The 21776-nt window shown below is 41.6% G+C and overlaps 1 protein-coding gene across 1 annotated transcript; it reads right to left on the reverse strand.

The window, feature by feature from the left end:
- Positions 1-11616: 11616 nt before the first annotated feature.
- Positions 11617-19666, reverse strand: LOC141602039 (uncharacterized). The gene is made up of 7 exons (XM_074422350.1): positions 19658-19666; positions 17487-17571; positions 15860-15955; positions 15641-15772; positions 14576-14968; positions 13354-13549; positions 11617-12060 (listed from the first exon to the last, which is right to left on the reverse strand). Exons 4-6 carry the CDS (start codon positions 15730-15732, stop codon positions 13411-13413), a joined length of 624 nt encoding a protein of 207 aa, XP_074278451.1. The 5' UTR covers positions 15733-15772; positions 15860-15955; positions 17487-17571; positions 19658-19666; the 3' UTR covers positions 11617-12060; positions 13354-13410.
- Between the last annotated feature and the right edge of the window lie 2110 nt (positions 19667-21776).

The following is a 21776-nucleotide window of genomic DNA, read 5'->3' on the forward strand; positions in this document are numbered from 1 at the left end:
GGGTCTCGGCTAGGCAACTAGCCAGCCGGGATACACATCCGCGTACTCACATCCAAGACCCCTCGGCATGGAGTCAACAGGGCCCGCCGGCCTGCCATGGGTCCCTCGGCCGAGGGTAGAATAGTCTTTCCACCTGCTCTGCCACTTGGCCACTACGTGACAAAAGGTGAAAGTCTATAAATACTCCTCAACCCTCATTGAGGAAAGGATCCGAAAATAATCAATTAAACACACTAAGCTGGTATAAACTCCCTTATCTCTCTACAATATACTTTGTGCCAAGTAACACACAACTTAATCCCTTTTAAGTTTACTGACTTGAGCGTCGGAGTGAGTTCGCTCGGTGCCAAGCCGAGCCCTCAGTTTGTTCATTGTTTCAGGAGAGGCCGAAAGGAAGAGTCAAGCAAAGTCATCATTCTACAAGCTTACGTGGTAACAAATCCTGCTCCGGAATCACACCCGGAACAATTGGCGCCGTCTGTGGGGAATCAATACTAAAAGCTAGTCAAATCCCTTACAAAAAAAACACAAAATAAAACCCACCCAACAAGCTAAGAAGATGTCAAAGCAACAAGAAGTAATTGTGACCGACGAAACTGCATTCTATCAGGATGACACATCTATACTTTCGAGATTGGGCGCCCCCCACCGCCGAGTCATTCAACCGGCGTACGGGATGCCCATACTACCAGAAACACCGCTGCCCACCGGCCAAGTCACTGTCATGGGACATGTGGTCGATGCAGCCAAACTGAAACTGTTCCTGGACCTGATGGGTAATACGCCGATCACCCCCGCCGCAACGACGGTGACGGCAGCACACCCGCAGGTGACCAGGGCCCATAAAGTGACTCCGATCAACTTGACCGGAGCAATACAAGGAGCTGAGTATGCAAGGACGCCGGCGGTGCCCGTGGTGTCAGTGGCAGACCAAAGTCCTTCTCCACCTCGCGGGAGGACAGCGTCGCCGCGGCAACAACGAGGCTACCCCCGAAGAAATGAAGAAAGAAGTCCGACTCTCCAAAGTCAGACAACAAGAAGCCCTTCCCGCCACGGGGAGAGAAGCCGGACAAGGGTTGCGAGGAGCCGATCGCCGCGTGTCATTCGACACATGGTCGACACCCCTCGGTGCCTATGTCCTCGAGTCTCCGTGCCGACCAAATCAAGCCGCCGTCCCTATCATACAAAGGGGACAGTGACCCTACCGACTACGCCGAGGCTTTCGAGTCTTACATGTCGGTATGGGAACAACCTGATGAGGTATGGTGCCGAGTCTTCCCAACAACCCTGCATGGGATGACCCAGAGTTGGTACAAGGGGCTGCCTAATTGTTCGGTATACTGCTACGCCGACCTAAGGGATAACTTCATAGCCCAGTACGCCTGCAACAGGAGAAGGGCCGTGGAGACCTCGGATCTTCTCACTATCCGACAGGGGGAGGACGAGTCTCTACGAAGCTATGTGAAGAGGTTCGACGCAAAGCTCTGCAGATCCGTGAGTCGAACACCGAACCGGCGCCTTCGCACCGATGAAAGGCCTCCCAAAAGGCGAGCTCAAAATGAGCCGATCAAGTGCGAGGTCCTCAACCCGGACTCCGCCAAAAGATGGCGGACCAAGCCGTAAAGGTGGAGGATTACCACAAGACCCGGGTAGGCCACGGTGAAGTCGGGCACCGGAAAGGAGGAGCCGCGGGAGATTACTGATGAAGGTCGCCGTGACATGAATAGGTCACGGCCTGAAAGATCTAACAAGAAACAGAGCTCGGCGGGCGCCGGGTGGAGTTCGGGACCATACACCCAGAAGAGGTATCACGGTCTCACCCCCCTGGTCAAATCACCGGCCGAGGTCTATGCCCTGAGCAAGAATGAAGGGCAGAAGTGGGCAAGACCCCCCAAGACGAGGGCGGAGGGCGACGCAAACCAATTTTGCGATTACCACGGCCAGCCATATAAGACCGACGATCGTCGGCATCCAAGAACGCCATCGAGGAGCCGATCCGGAAGGGGCCCTCGGCAAGTACGTAGCTGGGGCCCCGAAACGAGCTCCGACGGGGCGAACAGAAATCGTATTCCGGAGGATGGGAGTGATCCAGGTGGTTATCGGAGGAAACGAGAACGGAGGATCGGCTAATGGGCACAAACGGCACCTAAATGAGCTTTACCAAGCCATCAACTTTGTGTCCACCACAGCAATCCCCGCTTCCACCGTCCCCGATATAACCATCGGAAAGAAAGACTACGAAGGAGTCGTAGCCCCGCACAGCGACCCGCTGGTAGTCCACCTGGACATATCCAACCACTTGGTTAAGAGGTGCCTAATTGATACAGGCGCCTACACAAACATCATGTTCAGGGAATGCTTCCTCAACCTCGGTCTGAAGATTGAGGACCTGAGTCCCTGCACCAACCCACTGTACAGCTTCTCTGGGGTCGGCCTGGTACCCCTGGGGTCAATCAGGTTGCCGGTGATGTTCGGCGAGACGGATGCGGCCAAGAACGTTTTATCTGAGTTCGTGATCATTGATGGTTCGTCCGCCTACAATGTTCTGATAGGCCGGGTTACTTTGAGCGAGGCCGATGCTGTAATGTCCATCCGAGCCCTGATACTGATGTATGTCTCGGACCGGGAGGAGGCACAAAAGCTCGTCTCAAAGGACGAGAGAGACGAAATTATCAATGTCCAAATATCTGCCAGAGGGTGTACCATGCAATCCCTCAAAGTGGCGAAGAAATCAGAGAAGGGGAAGAACCCATCCTTACGACAGGAGGGTGATCCGATGAGCACCAACAACGCGCATGGTCGAGGGAGCCGAGACCGAGCAAGTGGAGATTGACCCAGACGCACCGTAATCGCTGTCGGTGTCGGCCTAGAGCCAAAGTTCGAGCCGACCTCCTGACCTGGCCGAGGAAGAACAAAGACGTCTTCGCGTACTCGCCGCCGAGATGCCAGCGTGAGCGGAGAGGTGATCGTTCACAAGCCGAACGTACTCTCCAACGCCGCCCGTCAAGCGTAAGATGAGGAACTCCTCGGCCGAAAAGGATGACGCCATCAAGGCCGAGGTAGATAAACTATTAGAGGCGGGCTTTATCATGCCTTGTACTTACCCTGAGTGGCTAGCAAATGTTGTAATGGTGAAGAAGTCATCAGGGGGGTGGAGGATGTGTGTTGATTTTACAAATCTTAATAAAAGCGTGCCCTAAAGATTGCTATCCCTTGCCTCGAATAGATAGTTTAATTGACGCAACGGCAGGCTACACTATGCTGAGCCTGCTAGACGCCTTCTCAGGATACCATCAGGTATTCATGGCCGAAGAAGACATGGCTAAGTGCGCATTCATCAACATACACGGCACATACATGTATAAAATGATGTCGTTCGGTTTGAAAAACGCTGGCGCAACTTACACTAGGCTGGTGGACAAAGTGTTTCAAGATCAAAAAGGGCGAAACATCGAGGCTTACGTCGACGATGCTATTGTAAAAAGCAAGTCTGACAGCGAGCACTTGGCCGACTTGAGCGAAACATTTTGTTCACTAAGGAAATACAAGATGAAACTTAACCCAATGAAATGCAACTTCGGTGTCCGGGCATGTAAGTTCCTCGGCGTACTTGTCAGCGCCAGGGGAATTGATGCCAATCCAGAGAAAGTCCAAGCAATACTGGACCTACCGGAGCCGAGGAATCGAAAAGAGGTTATGATGTTGACCGGGAGGATGGCGGCTCTCGCCCGTTTCATCTCTCGGTCAGCCGACAAAAGCACCCCATTCTTCAAAGTGTTGAAGGGGAATAAAGACTTCAGTGGGGGAGGAACAGAGCACAACTTTCGGCAACCGAAAGCTCATCTTCAAACTCTCCCGACCCCGTCCGTGCCGATCTTTGGGGAGACGCTATATCTATACATAGCGCTTACCTCGGCCACGGTCGATCGCCGTAATCATCGAGAGAAGAAGACAAGCAAGAACACCCAATCTACTTTGTCGACCATACACTGCTACCCGCCGAGAGAAATTACCCACTGATTGAAAAAGCAGCCTTTGCTGTCGTCGTTGCCGCAAGGAAACTGAAACCTTACTTCGACGCGCATCCTGTGACGGTCTTAAACGACTAACCATTGGAGAAAACATTGGAAAAATTTGAACAATCCGGCAGGCTCATCAAATGTGTAGTAGAGCTATCCGGCTTCGGCATTCAATACAGGCCGAGGCCCTCGATAAAGGGGCAGGCACTTGCAGACTTGCTGGCCGAGTGCACATACCAAGAAGAATCCCACCCGTATGGGAAGTATATACCGACGGGTCCTCTACGGCAAAACTCAGAGCCAAGATCCTTATCATCAGCCCAAACGAGGGCGAGTTTGAGTATGCCTTGAAATTTACCTTTTCGGCCTCAAACAACGAATCCGAATACGAGGCGGTGATAACTGGAGTCGAGCTAGCTAGAGCTGCCGTGGCGGAACACATTGTGTTGAAGACAGACTCACTATTGGTGACTAACCAAATCAGAGGAGAGTATGAGGCTCGAGACGATGGGATGGTAAGATACCTGGAAAGAGTAAAAGCTGACACCGCAAAATTAAAATCTTTCCAAATCCAATGCATCCCAGTGTCCGAGAACAACCGAGCCGACACTCTTTCAAAATCGCGCGCTTCAACCATCAAGAATGTCACCAACCGTGCTTTGGTGGATATCGAATGCTAAAAGCATCACTGAGACCATCGGCATGGTGGGCGACATAGAAGCCGAGACGACGTGGATGACTCCGATAATGAAATACAAACTAACAAAAGAGTTACCGGAGGACCGCAGTCTCTCTGAGAAGATAAAGAGGATCGCCGCAAGATACTTGGTGTTCGAAGGAGAATTATACAGAAGGTCTGTGATAAGACCACTTTTGAAATGTGTCGGCCCAGCCGACGCGGAACTCATACTTGACAGAGATTCACGAAGGCATCTGTGGACATCACATGGGGGCAAGAACGCTAGCCCACAAAGCTCTCCGAGCCGGCTACTTCTGGCCTACCATGCTTGAAGATTCCAGAACTAAGACCAAGAAGTGCAAGAATTGTCAGATGCATGCTTCGGTGATACATGCACCTTCCCGAGACTTGCAGCCAGTACTTAGCCCCCTACCATTTGCACAGTGGGGGATGGATTTATTAGGGCCATTTCCGACGGCCTCCGGAGGAAGGAAGTACCTGATCGTCGCCGTTGATTACTTTACCAAATGGGTCGAAGCTGTCGCAGTACCTGCCAAGACCACGGCGGCCGTAAGAAAGGTGATTTGGGAAAACGTCCTAACTCGTTTTGGGTTACCCCAAGTCATGGTATTTGACCACGTCCGAGAGTTTTGGAGTGACACGGTGATGAACTGGCTAGAAGAACTCCGTATCAAGTTTGCATACTCCTCCGTCTGCCACCCTCAGAGCAACGGGCAAAGTGAGGCAAATAATAAAACAATCCTAAACGGGCTGAAAAAGAAGGTTGAAGATCTAAAGGGAAGGTGGGCTGATGAACTACCCGGTGTCCTGTGGTCCCTTAGAACCACGGAGAAAGAAGCAACGAGATACAGTTCATTCCACCTTGTCTATGGGTCTGAAGCCGTTCTACCAATTGAAGCATCGGTGCCAACATTCAGAACGCAAACCTTTAACCCAGTCGAAAATGAGAAAGGCCTGAGAGCCTCCCTAGACCTGGTCGAAGAAAGTCGAGACACGGCACGGCTCAACTTAGCCGTTTACCAAAACAGAGTGAGAAGAGCCTACAACCGAAGGGTCCACAAAAGGGCTTTAAGAGTAGGAGATCTAGTCCTAAGAAAGTCGGCCGCCACTAACAAAGGAAACATCCATGGCAAGATGACGGCCAACTGGGAAGGACCCTACAAAATGGTTGAAGAAATGAGGCCGGGTACATACCGGCTGACAGACATGGAGGATGTGCCTCTAATGAGCCACTGGAACACCGACAACCTTAGAAAATACTTCATATAGCGGCAGAGGTGTCCGAGACCGTTGTGGGCACCCCAACGCATGATTATATCTAATGAAAAGTGTTCCAAGTTTTCCATCAAAATGAAGAATCCCCCTCCATAGTCCTACCAAAGTAGACGCCGCGGCCAAAGCCAGGCAGTCACTCCCGAAGTACAAAAGCGTATAAGCACTATTGAGACGTAAATCTGACTGCCCCAGCCAATCCGGGGGTGGCAGAGGAAGCGATCAATATGTCTATAGATACGGAAAGCAGTCAAAACGTAAACTCGGTTGCCTCGGCCAAAGCCGGGAGTGACGAGGGAAACGCGACTTGCCCACAGCAGTTGTTACTCGCCACAACGACCAACATGCTTAGGAACGTATAAGTACGGTTGAGAAACGCAAATCGGACGCCTTGGCCAGACCGAGAGTGAAAGAGGAAGCGATCAACACGTCTACAGATACGAACGCTGTCGCGCCGTAACCCCGATTGCCTCGGCCAGACCGAGAGTGACGGGGACACAACGACCGATACGCTAACATGTTCACAACGGCGGTTGGGAAGCGCAAATCTGACGCCTCGGCCAGACCGAGAGGGAAAGAGGAAGCGACCGACATGCCAACATGTTTAAAAACGTTAAGTACAGTTGAGATACGCATTCTAACTGCCTCGGCCAAGCCGAAGGTAAAAACAAAAAAAAGAGCGCTTAACTAATAACGAAAGAAGACAACTCAGATAAAAATGAGATAAAGACCTCGGTCAAGCCGTAGGCAAAATAAACAAACTCTTATTAAAAATGTTCACAGGTAATACAAGAAAGAAGTCGACGGCCGTCCCTATAAGGATAGCCTAAACACTACCTACCAAAGTTCAACAAAAAAAAGGGAAAGGTACAGCAAAAGGTTACAGACATGAGAAGTGAAAGCGCCAAAAAAGATGGCAGGGAGGAAAGGCTCAATAGTTGGCCCCGAACAAATGAAATCGTCTAAAGGTCGGGTGAATCCGGTGACGACCGTCCGTCTCCCTATGCTCAAGCTTTACGCTCGCCATCGGCAGCAGAAGAACATCACCATCGATGGGCGACCCGAGCCGACTTGGCGGCTTCAACCGCCTTTGCCCTATCGCCTTCCTCCCCGGCCGCCTTCACCTTTTCAAAGATGGGCCGCCTTCTTCGCACCTCCTCGGCGGCTTTCTTCGCCTCTACCTCCTCCGAAGCCTTTTCCTCCGCAGCAGCCGCCTAATCATCAAGCAGCTGGTCAAATTTTTGCCACGGGAAGGAGCCGTCAGGAAAGAGCTCTCTGATTACTTCCCTGGTAGCTTCTTCGGCCTGGTCCCGGTATTGGGCGCACATGTTAGGAATGACGTCAGTTTGGAGCGTCTCAATGTCCATCTCCCTCTGGGCGAGGGTAGCCCTTGTATTCCTGTGCGCCTTCGACTGAGCCAAATACAGAGACTTCCATTCTTCCCTCTTCTCAACAAAGAAAGTCGAAAGCGACTGAAGCTTGTCCCGCTCCTCCCGCAGCCTTAGCGGCGTCAGCCTCCGCAGCCTCAACCTTGGCCCTCTCGGCTAGGACCGCCTTGTCAGCTTCCTCCCTAAGCTTTCGCTCAGCAAGGAGGCCTTTCTTAGCAGCCTAGAAGTCCTTCGCCGACTCTTCGGCCTCCTTCTTAGAGGCGGCAAGCTCGAGCCTAAGCCGTTCAAGCACAGGGGCAGCTTCAGCCATGACCTTTTCTTGCTCCATAATGTGAGCACCGCCCACGTCGGCCACTTCGCCAAAGATCTTTCTAATCAAGGGCGGGGAAGGCTTCGGGGAGGAGGAGACGACGGCGGCATTCTTATCACCCGTCTGCACAGGCCGCTTCTCTAATCGCCATTCAGAGGGACCGGTAGACGGCGGCGGTTGATCTACAAAAAAATTCGGACAAAGCATCCATGTCAACATTCATTGACATGCCAAAGAGCCTGTCATCGAACGCCTAATGAACCAACTAAATCGAGCCACGGGTTAGATCTCGTACTGCACTTGGCCTTCTTGGTTGGAGGACCCATTTCTTTGCCTACCTCGGTAGCGAGGCAGTGGCGACGGCGGCAGAGACGGTCTCTTTTCTCTTACGTAAAAGAGGAGATTCCTCTGCAACGGTGACCTCCTCTTCGACATCAACAACGACCACCACCTGCGCAGAACCAAGCCGAGGAAGAATAAGCTGGGGAAGAAATTTCAACTTGCGCAGAATACGCTCAACACTCATCGAAGGTCCATACCACGGCATAGACTACGCTGGGGGCAAATTGATGGGGCATATTCTACACCCGCTGACCGAGTCAACATATTGAGCAAGGTCAAAGATATCCACAAAGAAGTCAACACCTTGGACAAACTTTAACCGACGCAACCCGGTCGGCTTCACTGGTCTCGGCTAGGCTACTAGTCAGCCGGGATACACATCCGCGTACTCATATCCAAGACCCCTCGGCATGGAGTCAACAGGGCCCGCCGGCCTGCCATGGGTCTCTCGGCCGAGGGTAGAACAGTCTTTCCACCTGCTCTGCCACTTGGCCACTACGTGACAAAAGGTGAAAGTCTATAAATACTCCTCAACCCTCATTGAGGAAAGGATCCGAAAATAATCAATTAAACACACTAATCTGGTATAAACTCCCTTATCTCTCTACAATATACTTTGTGCCAAGTAACACACAACTTAATCCCTTTTAAGTTTACTGACTTGAGCGTCGGAGTGAGTTCGCTCGGTGCCAAGCCGAGCCCTCAGTTTATTCATTGTTTCAGGAGAGGCCGAAAGGAAGAGTCAAGCAAAGTCATCATTCTACAAGCTTACGTGGTAACAAATCCTGCTCCGGAATCACACCCGGAACACTTATATAATAAGTATACTTTGAGAGATACAATATATTTGGGGTGATACCTAAGTTCCAAGGATAAATCTTATTTATAATCATGGGATCACTCCACCTTATGATAATCTTATGATGTGGGACAATTCAACTATTTATACGTAGTGTATATTTATCACATCTACATTATTTTTCAATGTGAGACGAATAACATATTTAAAAGTACAACATATTTTTTGAACCTAATTCGACATCCAGCCCGATTTAATAATAAGAAAATATTATATTATCTATTAATATTCATACGTTTGTTTTTTATTTTTCTTTATCATAATTAAAATATGTGCAAATGATATGAACCTATACTCTAATGATAGAATTTTTTTAACACAATTCTAATTATATTATTTAAACATAGTATATTTACGACACCTACATTATTTTTCAATGCGGGACATATAAAATCTATAGGTAGAAAATATAATGATATAAACTTTTAAGAGCTCTCCAAGACAATACTTAAGAGACTCAAAAGGTTTTGGGTTGATGTATAAGTTCCAAGTATGCCTCCTATTTATAATTATAGAATCATCCACCTTATACTAATCTTTCGATGTGGGACAATTCTACTATTTTTTATGTAGTATGTTCACCACACCTACTTATTTTCCAATGTGGGACAAAACATACTAAAAAGTACACAATTTTATATATTAAGAACTACACCATCTTTAATATGTCCAAATAATATGAAATTTATACTCTAATGATAGCATTTTTTACCACAAAGCTAATTATATTATTTTCATAATTTTTTTAACGATATTTTTTTGACAAATGAAACGTAAAAGTTTGATATAAAAATTGGAAATATCACATGAATATAATTTAGGAAATATACATATTATAATAATTAAAAGATTCTCCACTTTATTTTTTACATCAAAAATTATACTTTCCTAAATTTATTTTTGATGATGTGGACGCTCTCAGATCGCTCGAAAAAACTCTCTTTTATATATATAAAAGATATATAGATATTGATGATTGGCTACTCATCACTACCAGAAACGGGTTAGTTACCGACTTAAAAATGCATGTTGACCAATGACCATGCACGTTATGGTACCGTACCATAGAAGCCATGCACGGATGTGATAGATATTGTGATTGCAACACAAGAATCAAAAGCAAGTTGAATATGTGATCTATCTTTTTAAAACTTGTATGGTACGTACGGTACCATAAACGTGCATATACGATTATAGTGAATACCGAATACCTTTACAATAATTGATCGTAAACTAATTCACATGAAATAGCATTTCATCTAGTTTCCATGTTCAAATTTTAAATCTCTTGTTTAACTCAATTTCCGCTCATTAAGTATCCCACAAAAACATACAAAGTGATCAATTATTAATTCACTGAAATGTATATAAAATAAAATTACGTTAAGGGGGTTTGGCCCAATCCCATAGCTAAGGTCTCCCACTGTAAATATGTCCTATAATATTAAAATTCGATAAATCTAATTATTACTATTATCATTATTAACTTTTTATTTGCAATTTATATTATCGTACTCAGTACTTTAATTAAATTGTATGGGCACATGAATCTTTATCTTGTGGCTTTTTCTTACATGGCATTTGTCATAGAGAACAAGTTGCCCAAACACATAATAGAATCCTGGAAATTACTCCATTAGTATTCCACTTGATGACTTATAAATTGATTCCAGACAATGAGCACAAAATCGTATTTAAGATGAAATTATCCGTCATAAGTTTAAAACAGGTCAAATATGTTAAAGGATACAAAGGTAAAATGTCTAAGAATTAACAAAATATTTGTCTTATACATACATACATACAAGTAAGATACGGAGTATTATTTTAACTCATTTTAATCATAACTATATATCTGTTTTAAGAGAGACGATGAGTCAGATGTGCCAATTTATACAAGGAACAAACAAGTTGCATGTCAAATGTTATATCTACAAAACTAGTCCAGAATTAGCAAGCTACGATCAGAATCTACGCGATTTTAGGCTTTGTGATGTGTACATTGCATTTTCAATGTAACTATGTCTCGATATGGCATTTTGTCACTTTTTATCCCGACTAAAGTATCCATTATAAATACTCGAATATTACTCAAGGTAACTTAATCGATAAAGATGTTTGATGTGTTCTTTTTTTTGTTTTTTTTTTTGTTTGATGTGTTCTAAGATACTTCATAGTTATACTAATTAGTACATGAGTCACTGAATACTTTTCGGAAAGATGATGGAATCCTTAACCAATATTCGAATATTAGTAACGTCATTGTTATGTTACTGAAATTAGATATCGATTCTGCTTAGCTGGGTAAATGCATCTTATTCTTTTCTTCGTCTTTCGATTCCCTTGTAAAAGCAAATTACTTCATAAATTCATTATTCCGAACTTAAATTAAAAGGGTTTCTAGCTAATTCAATTCGCTATGTTTTTAACAAAATCTTCGGGTTTGTTACCTTAATATTTCGTATGAGGAATGTCCATGGATCAGACAATCGGAGAAAGTAAATATGACCCTCAAACCACCGCAACTAGGCGAGCATGTTGTCTGTTTTTGTATCAGTACCATTTTTCAAAATTCGTGAGACTGTATATTAACAGTAACTCAGTGAGTCTCCCTTAAAACAGAGTTATCCGTTTAAAGTTAGAAGAGAAAAAGATCAACAATCGTATTCGAAGAGCATCCTAAAGTTGGACGAGAACTAAAAAGAGTGAAACACTCTTTTCACAACAAAGGGAATGGCAATTGTGGTTCCAAGTAAGATAAACCATCAGCAATAGTACCATACAAAGTGAAAGAAACACTCCATTATTGGCCGAAAGAGCCAAGCCCCGCTGGCATAATTCGATAGAAAGAAACAAAAGAAATACAACACAAAAATGACATTTCATACATGAAATTGGTCCATGATATCTTTAATAAACTAGCTAAATGTAAACTGCAAAGAACGAAAACAAATATCATAAAAGACGCGTCAATATCATGTTTGGAATCAATCTATTGCTCCAACTGCACAACTTTCTCACAAATGTCCAAGGTACGGGCGACTCCTACCATCTCAATCATTGTTAGGACGATACATATGTCATGCATTACCGGAATGTTCTGTGTAGTACACTGGTTTGGCAGGACATCATGTTTGATAATCCATTTCCTGTAAAGTATTGGCCAATACCTGGTATATAAGAAGGGATTTCAAATCTAGAGGTTAATCGTAGCCTTTTACGTAATTGGCCAATACCTAATTTGACAAGTCTTATTAAAAATGTTTTTAATAAAAGAAAAATAAGAAAAGAAAAAACCCTTGCCCTTCCATTTTATCCATACTCTAGCAGATTGTTGCCGAAAGATAACATTAGAGATCAGAGAGGACATACAAAAATTACAAAGTTCAGTAAAGTTTGAGATTCTTCAACGACAGAACTGAAACGGGGAGTGTTAAATAAGCAATGTTACGCAAATGCGGGCCAAATAGAGAAACACGGAATCCATTCCTTTTATAATGACAATATACACACATTAGGCAGGTAATATAGTGTGGGTTTGAATTGTAATTCACACATGAACATTACCCTACTTTTCACTCTTAACAAAATTTGGCAGAGGCCCAAAGGTTGTGAGCAACAAATACTTTCACCTCTAAAACAAGCAGTCACAGATAAAATTTGGACTCCTCTGCACAAAAGAAACAAAAATAACAAATGTCTACACACACTTGCCTTCAGAAGTTGGAACCCAAAAGAGACTCCTTACACATGTGCAGTAAAATAGGATATGTTAAATCTACTAAAAGTTGGGATTTTTGAAATGTCAAGTTAAAATCTCGCATTTAAACCTTAAAAGCTATTCACCATTAAAATAAAACGTACCTATTGCAGTAGCGTTTATCACAAGAACTTATTTACGACAGATCTTGAAGGAACAGAAACACGCTACTTTGAAACCCCCAAACCAAAAGATGCAAGGGGAAAATGATTGAATCCAGAAATAAGCACAAACAAAAACGTTTAGGATAATGGACTGAGGCATTAATCGCAAAGATGAAAACGAACAAGAGCTCTCCAACCACCTATGAGTGCAAGAGGCTCAAGTAACGGTTTAGTGATCATTTTATAAACCCAGAGACCAAAAAAATATGAACAAATCACATATCTGGAAATGTAAACATCTATCAATAAGTATTATACATCTTATAATGGAAGGAAAAGAAACTCCTTTTTTCCAGTTTGCTGACATAACCTTACCAAAGTGAATCGTAAATTTATCAGATTTGGAAACTTGAAACTCAAAAAACTCAAACTTTCAAGATTTTAAATTGAAATGGCTTATATAATTATGATGCACCTACATCGTCGTAAGAATCAACTATGTCCTCCTTAACCCACCATTTGCGAGCTGGTTGTATTGTGAATCAAAATTCAAACAAATAAACTCATGAAGCGTACGGAAATAGTTATTCTCGCCATACCTTGAAACATACGGCATCAAGTAGAGCTTGCTGAGAATGAAAGAAAGCTCAAATACATCATGGTAAAGTAGGAAGCTCCACATGCTTGAAGGAGAAAAAACTAACTCGGTCGTGCTCTACATGAGCAATTTTCACAGGAATTCCGTTGCACTGCCTCCCTAATTTTTCAATCTCATGTATTGATGGCGGATGATGCCTGAATAACAGAATGTAACAACAAATTTCAGGTGCATATCCTCAAACCCGCTTAAATTAACTGCAACTTCAAAAAGAGATTAGATGAAAAAAAGAAAAAAAAGAGAGATATTTAGGGAGGCCGTCAATGCAGTTCTCGACGCAATTTCATCTTGGGTCTTCGGAAGCAGCCTCTTTGTGTTGCTAACACAAGGGTAAGGTTGCGTACATCCGACAACCCCCCCCACCCCGCCCGCAATTTACGGGAGCCATTGAGGCACTGGGGTAATGTTGTTTTATTTAGGGAGGCCGTGATGATCATTAATTAAGCAATTACAACACATTCACCATGCAAAAGGATTCAATATCAATTATTCTCAGTTCAAAGGTACAATATTACATGAGCCCGATTTCAGGGTAACAAGCATTTCATGAGTAATTTCTAACTAGACTTGGTCAAGCTACCCCCGGCCCTGAACCAGCTAGTGTCAAGGGTGGGGAGGAGCTGGGCTGGCTCATGCCTGGCCCTGAGCCACTCGCACTGCCTATTTAATATTTTTTTTGTTTTTTAGAGGGTTCAGGCTGGTCGGGCCAGAACGTTTGACCCAGGCCCAATCCTGTTCAGGATGGGTTACTAGCAGACCTTGGGGATGATTACCCGTGAGACGGGTTGGGTTACGCCGAGCCGTTCGTTTGGCCAGATCGATGTCACTCTCCTCTGGCAAAATTAGACCATACATATTACATGAGCCCGTAGAGAAATTTTGCAGATAAACACATTTAAGATACTCATTTCTTTTGTAGCTATGTATGGATGCAGAGGGATTTTCTTGCTGCTTATTCGTTGATTTTGGTGTCTCTACCAGGGCAGATCAATTAAAGTATTACATAACCATCCGAAATACTCGAGCAAGGAAACTTCCCACCGTAAAATAAATTGTACAGAGCATAATAATATAATGAACATTTAGACTTGCGTGGTTCACGGACAAAAATTACCGAAGTATACATCAGGTCAGAAAGTCTAAATTGCAAGCAAAAGAGTTACCTTGCCAAAGAGACAGTAAAAACAGGATCTCCTGGTGATGTTTTCCTGAACTTGCAATTTGGGAGATAAACCTCAAAGAAAGGTTTCTTTTCTATGATCTGTAAATTATTTAACGACTCAGCAAGGAAAGTCTCATCCAGCACAGCTGATGCTACTGTTTTCCCCACCGCATTGTCCTCTAAAGGTACTGAGCAACTCCTAATAGTCTTCAAGCTCCATGGAATGCCGTGTCTTCCCACAATATAACCAAGAGACTTCAAGTACCTATAAACCTTAAAATACTCCAAACTGCAATCTCCCTTGCCCTCCGCGAGTTTCTTATACATGTTTTCCAGCAGAAATATTCTGTCCTTCTCATCAACAACCATCAACGACCTGATTTCAGATAAAAACCTAATACACAACAGATTACTCACTATAATGATCAAAAGTAATAGATGATTAAGCATAAGAAATCACAACTTATAACATCCTAGAACATCTCTAACATACAAAAATAACACTATAGAAATACATGTAAAGGGATAATCTAGTCAATATTAACAAGCGTAACATTAAAAATTTAAAACATACATAAATTGAAAAATACAAGGTCAATTTTTAGGAAATAATCACGTTGATGCGAGACCAGAAGAAGTCAGGAAGATACGAAATCATTATTGTGACAAATGAAAATCAAAACATTCTACAAGGCTACAACCTACAAGTCATCAGTCAAGTTTGGTTTAATCAAAAGTAAGTCTTATACGATTAAGTATTCTTCACTTTCTGGTTCACGCAAGGAACACATGATTACCAAAAACATAGAGAATGAGAATTGCAGCAATATTCGCTTATTTTGGAAGAAACAAGCTAGAAACATTCGACAAATCTTGCCTATACTCTCTCTATTTCATTCAATTAACCCCATTTGCTATAATTTTTAGGAAGATTTATTAAAAATGTGGTTGATTGGATGAAACAAAACAAGTGTTTGGAATTGATAAGAAACACCAATGACATGAACTACAACACAATTACATAATAAAATAAAACAGGGCCACAATTAGTACCGAGATAACCTACAGAGTCTCTTCAATTGAGAGATAAACCTTGCCGTTTCGGACAATGCCATTTGAGATCAACTGACGCCCTTTGTGGCGTAAAACCTCAAACATACACAATTCATTATTCCAACAAGCGTTGATATCAGTTTTTCTGCTCAAAAACAGAGAATTGAAAAATCATTTGTAGAAATTTAGTAAAGCAGACAGTTTTTTTACGAAGCATTGAAACACAATTTACCTAAATTGTAGTTTGGGTATAGAACCAGCTTCGCTAAGCAAGTCTTCATCAATAAAATCGTCAAAACAGAACTCCGAATCACTTCCTTCACCAGAACTTGACCAAGAAAGTGTATGAATTTGATTAGTCATTGTTTTGTTGTTAATAATTTCTTCAGAACATTCCATTTATTTGGAATGTGATGGGAAATCAAGAACGGTGATGAACGAGTGATTGTGTAGTTCAATTGCTTTTGTTTCTCCTTGTTTGCCTCTCTTCCACTCAAAAAAATTTGTTGCAGTTTCCTGGAGGAAGATAGAGTATAAACCGACACCGCGCAGCCAAAACTGTTGGTGCTGTGGTGGTGTGAATACTCAGAGGAGGGCGCTTCAAGATGAAAATGAAAAGTAAGAATTGGCACAAATAATAGCAACTTGAATATGACTTTCAATCATTTCAATATAAACAAATTACTGATTGAAAGTGAAGTCATAAAAACTTATTTTAGAATTCTACCACTCTTTACAGAGACGCGAGCCAACCTAGCATCAACCTCAAGGGGGAGTTCACAATTCTCTTAACCTTAGTTTACTTGCGCTTTGTTTCGATAAAGGATTTGGAGGGAAGGGGAGAGAGGAATGGTACAAAATCCTTCGGTTAACAAATAGGGGTAGGAGGGAAATAGAAATAGACAAATCCATTTCACCTTTGTCAATGCAAATAAAAATCCCTCAACATAGGAAATATTTGGAGAGAAACTGTATCCAAATTTCAAACACACCTGCCCCATTACCTCACCCTTTCCTTTCTCTCCTTATCCTTTCCATCTAACCTCCTCCCCTACCTTTCCCGCCTCAAGTTATACCCAAACAAGGCAATTAAGGTAATGTATTATAGAATTAACTAAGACACATCAGAGAAAAATAATAACGAACATTCAGCAAACATGCAGCTTAAATTTATAAACACGGCCAGGAGAGGTCCAAGGATTTAGATGCATTAGGGCTAGATTTGAGGTATAAAATTGATTAAAATTTAGACGTGTGGAAATACAACGAGAAATTCTAACTACACTCAATCGAATGTCAGTTAAAGCTAAGAAACAAAAGTTCTTATTTCAGCATTAGGGCTAGTCCTAAGCCTTAAAACCCCTAAATTCCCAACCCTACCCATTTTTCGCATCAAATTTACCAAACCTTTTTCCAAAACATATGTCACAGACAAAAACATCGACCCAACGTCAAACATTTCGTACGTTTTCTGAGTTCAATACAAATATGTAACTGCAAATTCAAGGTTATAGAATCGATTTTTGAGATGAAAGAAAGTGAGACAGCAGAAAAGGGAAATTTAGCGTGCATAAAGATTTATTATATGTCTTATGATAAAATTTCAATTAAATCATTCAACATACTCCTAACAATCCACAGCAAACACACACATACGAGCCATAATACACTTCAATTAATGAAAACAAAAGCTAATATCTCGTCTGATTATCTTATTAAGGGCGAAAAACAGTAAATTTATGATCTTTTTCGTTTCATTCAACTGATTATATGACAAAAGAGGGGAAAAAAATAATGATAAAGAAAATTACGACAAGCTATTAGGGTTTAAGCAGTTATTAGGAGCATAAAGATGATACCTTAAAAGTTTGAAGGAAAGAATAACAACTGAAGCAAAATGTTGGCAGAATAATTGAAGCACAAATCTTGACTGGTAAAGTGTTGCTGCAATTTTAGAAAAGGTTATTAGTGTTGGACTTAGCAGTGACATAAGACGATTACGGTTTTGGGTTATTATTGTGTGAAAATCGGCCTCGCTCTTTTTTCTCAGCAAAGTTGATTTTCGATGTAGCAAAATATAGAGTATTATTTTAATTGTTTGTTAGAGGAAAAGGATGGAAGAAGACCCGAAGCATTGCTCTTGGTCGATAATCGCAAAAAATCTGTTGTACCACTACTATGATGCAAGTATCTGTCGTACAACCTATAATTAGCGGTTAAAGTCACATGTGAAAATATTAATGTCTTGAGTACAACTCCACTAATATGATTAATTACTTGATTAAACCAAAAGAAAAAGGCTTTGCCGAGCCTTCAATCACATTAAGATGGCAGGTGGTCAAACCCGTAGCCCCTTATTTATTAGCCAAATATACTTTGTTAGTGCAAGACTGCAAGCTGTTGGCTTGCAACAGGTCGTCCAAATTCCAAAATGCAGGTGATAGCGCACTAACTCACTCATGGCCGAGATTTGGTTATTCGATTTGCACTTGTCAAGGCTACATAAAAGGGGTGGTTAAATCCTCTAATTACTTCATGATGTGCTAAGGCGGTTTCATTCATCAAACAAGGCAATGACCTAAGTAGCACAGATACGGACATGAATACCGAGCAAGTGACATTTGAAGAGGCAAAACCCCCACCTTCCGATAATTCAAACCCCTTACCAACAAATTTCCACAAATGAGTCCCATCAATCTCATCACTTTGAGCACTAATACTACCACCACTAAAACCCATAATTATACACACACATAACCTAACAAATTAAATGTCGAACGAACACGACATATTATACATTTATACCAACTAATTGTCAAATGAATTATACAAATTATATCAATTAGCTATTAATAAAGACCACCGTTATCAAATTACACTACAATAACACCAATCAAATTACGGAGTACAATTAATTGAATCAAAACCAAATTACAGTTTAATTATACCAATACTACCAACAATTAATTGAAACAAAACCCTAACAATCAAAATTAAACGAAATTGCAGTTTAATACTACCAATACTACTTACAATTAATTGGGTGACATAGGCCGTCGTCGGTGGAGTGGTCGTCGATTGGCTTGGTGGTGGGTGGTGGCCGTCGACGGTGTGGTTGTTGATGTAGGGAGAATGACGTCAGAAACTGAGAATGCTGACAGAATTTTGGTTCGGTACTTTGCTTAATAGGTACACCTGTCAAATGGTTTGGGCGGGTCGGGTCTCGGGTCGGATCAAAATACAGATCGGGTTATTGTTAGAGTTGGATACAATTAAATCATACGAGTTACAGACTATCTTTGATTTAATACTAGTCAAATCTCTCATTTTCTCATGTCCACGGGTTTATTTAGTAAATAAAAAACGGGTCTAACAATTTTCACAGATTTACGATTATTCAAACCCGTGACTTTGTGTTAATTTTCATTCGAACAACTTGGTTTTCTTAAGGCGCCTCAGTAACAAGACTAAGTAAAAACTAGAAACTCAAGTTTAGCTACGAACAAGATATATCGTACTACAACTACTCGACCAATTGCCGCTAACATATCATGTACGCTAATTACAAATGAAATTTATAATTCAAAACTAAACATAATTCTTTTTATTTTTTTATTTTTTTTTGGCAGCTGTAAAAGAAAACTTTCTTGCAATCTCATAGCTCGTTTCGCTAGTCGATGAGCCACAGAATTCAGGTTTCTAGGAATAAAACTAAAACTAATACAATGAAAGAAAGGTAAACTAGCTTCAATATCAAGTAGGATTCCTTTTATCTTGTACATTAGATCAGAAGCCAAAAACAACAATCACTCTGTAATGTTAATTCAATTTTGTTAACAACAACATGGTTAGAGGTCGCTAACAACAACAACATGCTCCAACTGTGAATAGAACATGATTAGGTTTTACCACGATGTCCAATCTACTTGAACGGATGTTAGTCATTACAATATAACAGATTGAACTACTTGTAAAAGAAAGGGTTCACAGTCACAACAGAATTGATCGAAAATAAATTTTATCTACTTACGTTGGTGTATAGATTAGCCTCAAGGTGTACAGTGACAAAACCTTCTATGCCAGTGAGAAGTGATCTTTCCTTTATGTCTTTTTTTCTTTATGTCTTTATAGCCCTGTCAAACGAAACCAAATCAGCTTTTACATGTCATTACGATATTAAACTATAATATTCAGAATCAATCCGGAAAAGGAATTAGTGACTTACAGCAGCCTTAGCAAGTGATACACAGCTTGAAATTACATATATAAATGCTTAATACACAACCAAGAAGCTTGGAATAACTTAGTGAAGTGGTAGCAATTGGTGTCCCAAGCACTTTAAATATCTGCAAATATAATCATAATTATAAACTAAACACATTAGCTTTAAGAACCATGAAGAGTAGAGAATCTTAATTTCGAAACCAAGAAAAGAAAAGCTAGCTAAAGGGAGTTGAGTACCTTAAACTAAGCTAAGGGCGTATAGCTGCTCTCTATCAAAAAGATCGTCCTAGGGACCATCCGAAAAGCCAGAATCCACTTATCTTCATGACACTTTCTAAAAGTTCTCTAATGAACACGAAAAACTAAAATTATTCCCTAAAACACTTCGATTTCTACGTCATTAGATGATTAAAATTGTACTAATGAGTAATGAGCTGCATCAAGTATTGTGCAGTTTAGTGCTACCATTATGGATTTGAACAATTAGAGAGAAGAAAGCTTAATTTTTTTTTTTACCATGTATACTAAAAGTACCAAATTTATTATATTTCCCATCACAAAATCCTCACATAAGGCATGTTCATAAGCATTAAATGACCCTATAAGCATTTTCATTCCTTTATCAGTGAAGGCCAACTGAGAAAGGCAACATGCGAGACATTCCCATTGACAACAATCTGCAGCAAAAGTGTTTCATCATGAAAACCATGGCAAGCGATAAAGGAAAACTCTGATTATAACTATTCTCAAATCAAACAGAATTCGCATACAGTTAATGATGAACTACATAGTGAACTGTTAAAATGAGATCAGAATCAACACACATGACTATGATAAGCTAAAGATAATACTGCAAAGACAAAACCAAACATTGAGGACTGCAGAAATAATTGTTAACATATACTCCCTCTGTCCCGGTCATTTGTTGTCCTTTTCCATTTTTGGGTGTCTCAGTCATTTGTTGTCCTTTCTATTTTAAGAATGAACTTGATGAGTAATTTGATCATACTCATTCAATTTGTTCCACTTGTCATTTAGTTATTGGTCATCTCCTCTTTCCTTGGTCTTTGTGCCAAAACCAAAGGACAACAATTGACCGGGACAGAGGGAGTACTTGCAAAAAACCAAATAGTGCAGCACCTGCATTGTAAAATTCTAAAGGAAAATCACTTCCATTATTTAAGCTATATGTAGCACACTAACAAGTTGTATGCATCACCCTAATTGCACATTGAGAATCAATTAAACCGATATACAAGAATACTGTGTTGCAGTATAAGTCAGGGTAGAACCAGCTTCAATTATCAAAAGCAAATCAACATAAGCGAATCAAAGAAAAGCCCCATTAGCGCAATTCGAGGCTATGAACAAGGCAAAAGAAGATGGAATTTTCTCTCTCCCTTATTCAACTAACCTCAGTAGAAAATGAATTATTTCCCAATTGACTGAAACTTGATTGAAAGCCCTAACCCTAATACTTAATAATTGTACCCTAAAATGATAATAATAATTGAATCCCTAAATCCAAACTGATAGAAAATCGAAATTGAGTGACAAACGAAATCAAATCTTCGAAAAAAATATGCGAATTTCGATGACTTCAAAAAAAATTGAAAAAAAAATCATACCTGATTGCGAACTGGAAGTTGACGAATTGCGATGAAATAATTGTGGGTTACGAGCTGGCTGTCGGCGATAACAAGGTGGATGTCAGTGACGATGTCGGGTGCATTTGAGGCAGCGATAACAAGGGGCTTATCGGCGATAACAAGTGATTTGAGCGTCGCCGAAGATAAGGTTTCGTCGAATAGACGGTTATCGGAGTTAAAATGCAATTGATGATTGAATTGTGGGTTGATATTTGGCGGTGTGGAGATTAAGAAGACGATGGAGAATAATGTGTGTTTCAGAATTATAAAGGGTTT

This window comes from Silene latifolia, chromosome 1, assembly GCF_048544455.1.
Source record: "Silene latifolia isolate original U9 population chromosome 1, ASM4854445v1, whole genome shotgun sequence".
NCBI lineage: Eukaryota > Viridiplantae > Streptophyta > Magnoliopsida > Caryophyllales > Caryophyllaceae > Silene > Silene latifolia.

Coding starts and splice junctions, on each gene's coding strand:
- LOC141602039 (XM_074422350.1), bottom strand. CDS start 15,732: ATGTTTGAGGTTTTACGCCACAAAGGGCGTCAGTTGATCTCAAATGGC. Junction 14,969..15,640: donor CTCTCAATTGAAGAGACTCT/GTAGGTTATCTC, acceptor GTTGTGTATTAG/GTTTTTATCTGAAATCAGGT. Junction 13,550..14,575: donor TTTACTGTCTCTTTGGCAAG/GTAACTCTTTTG, acceptor TCTGTTATTCAG/GCATCATCCGCCATCAATAC.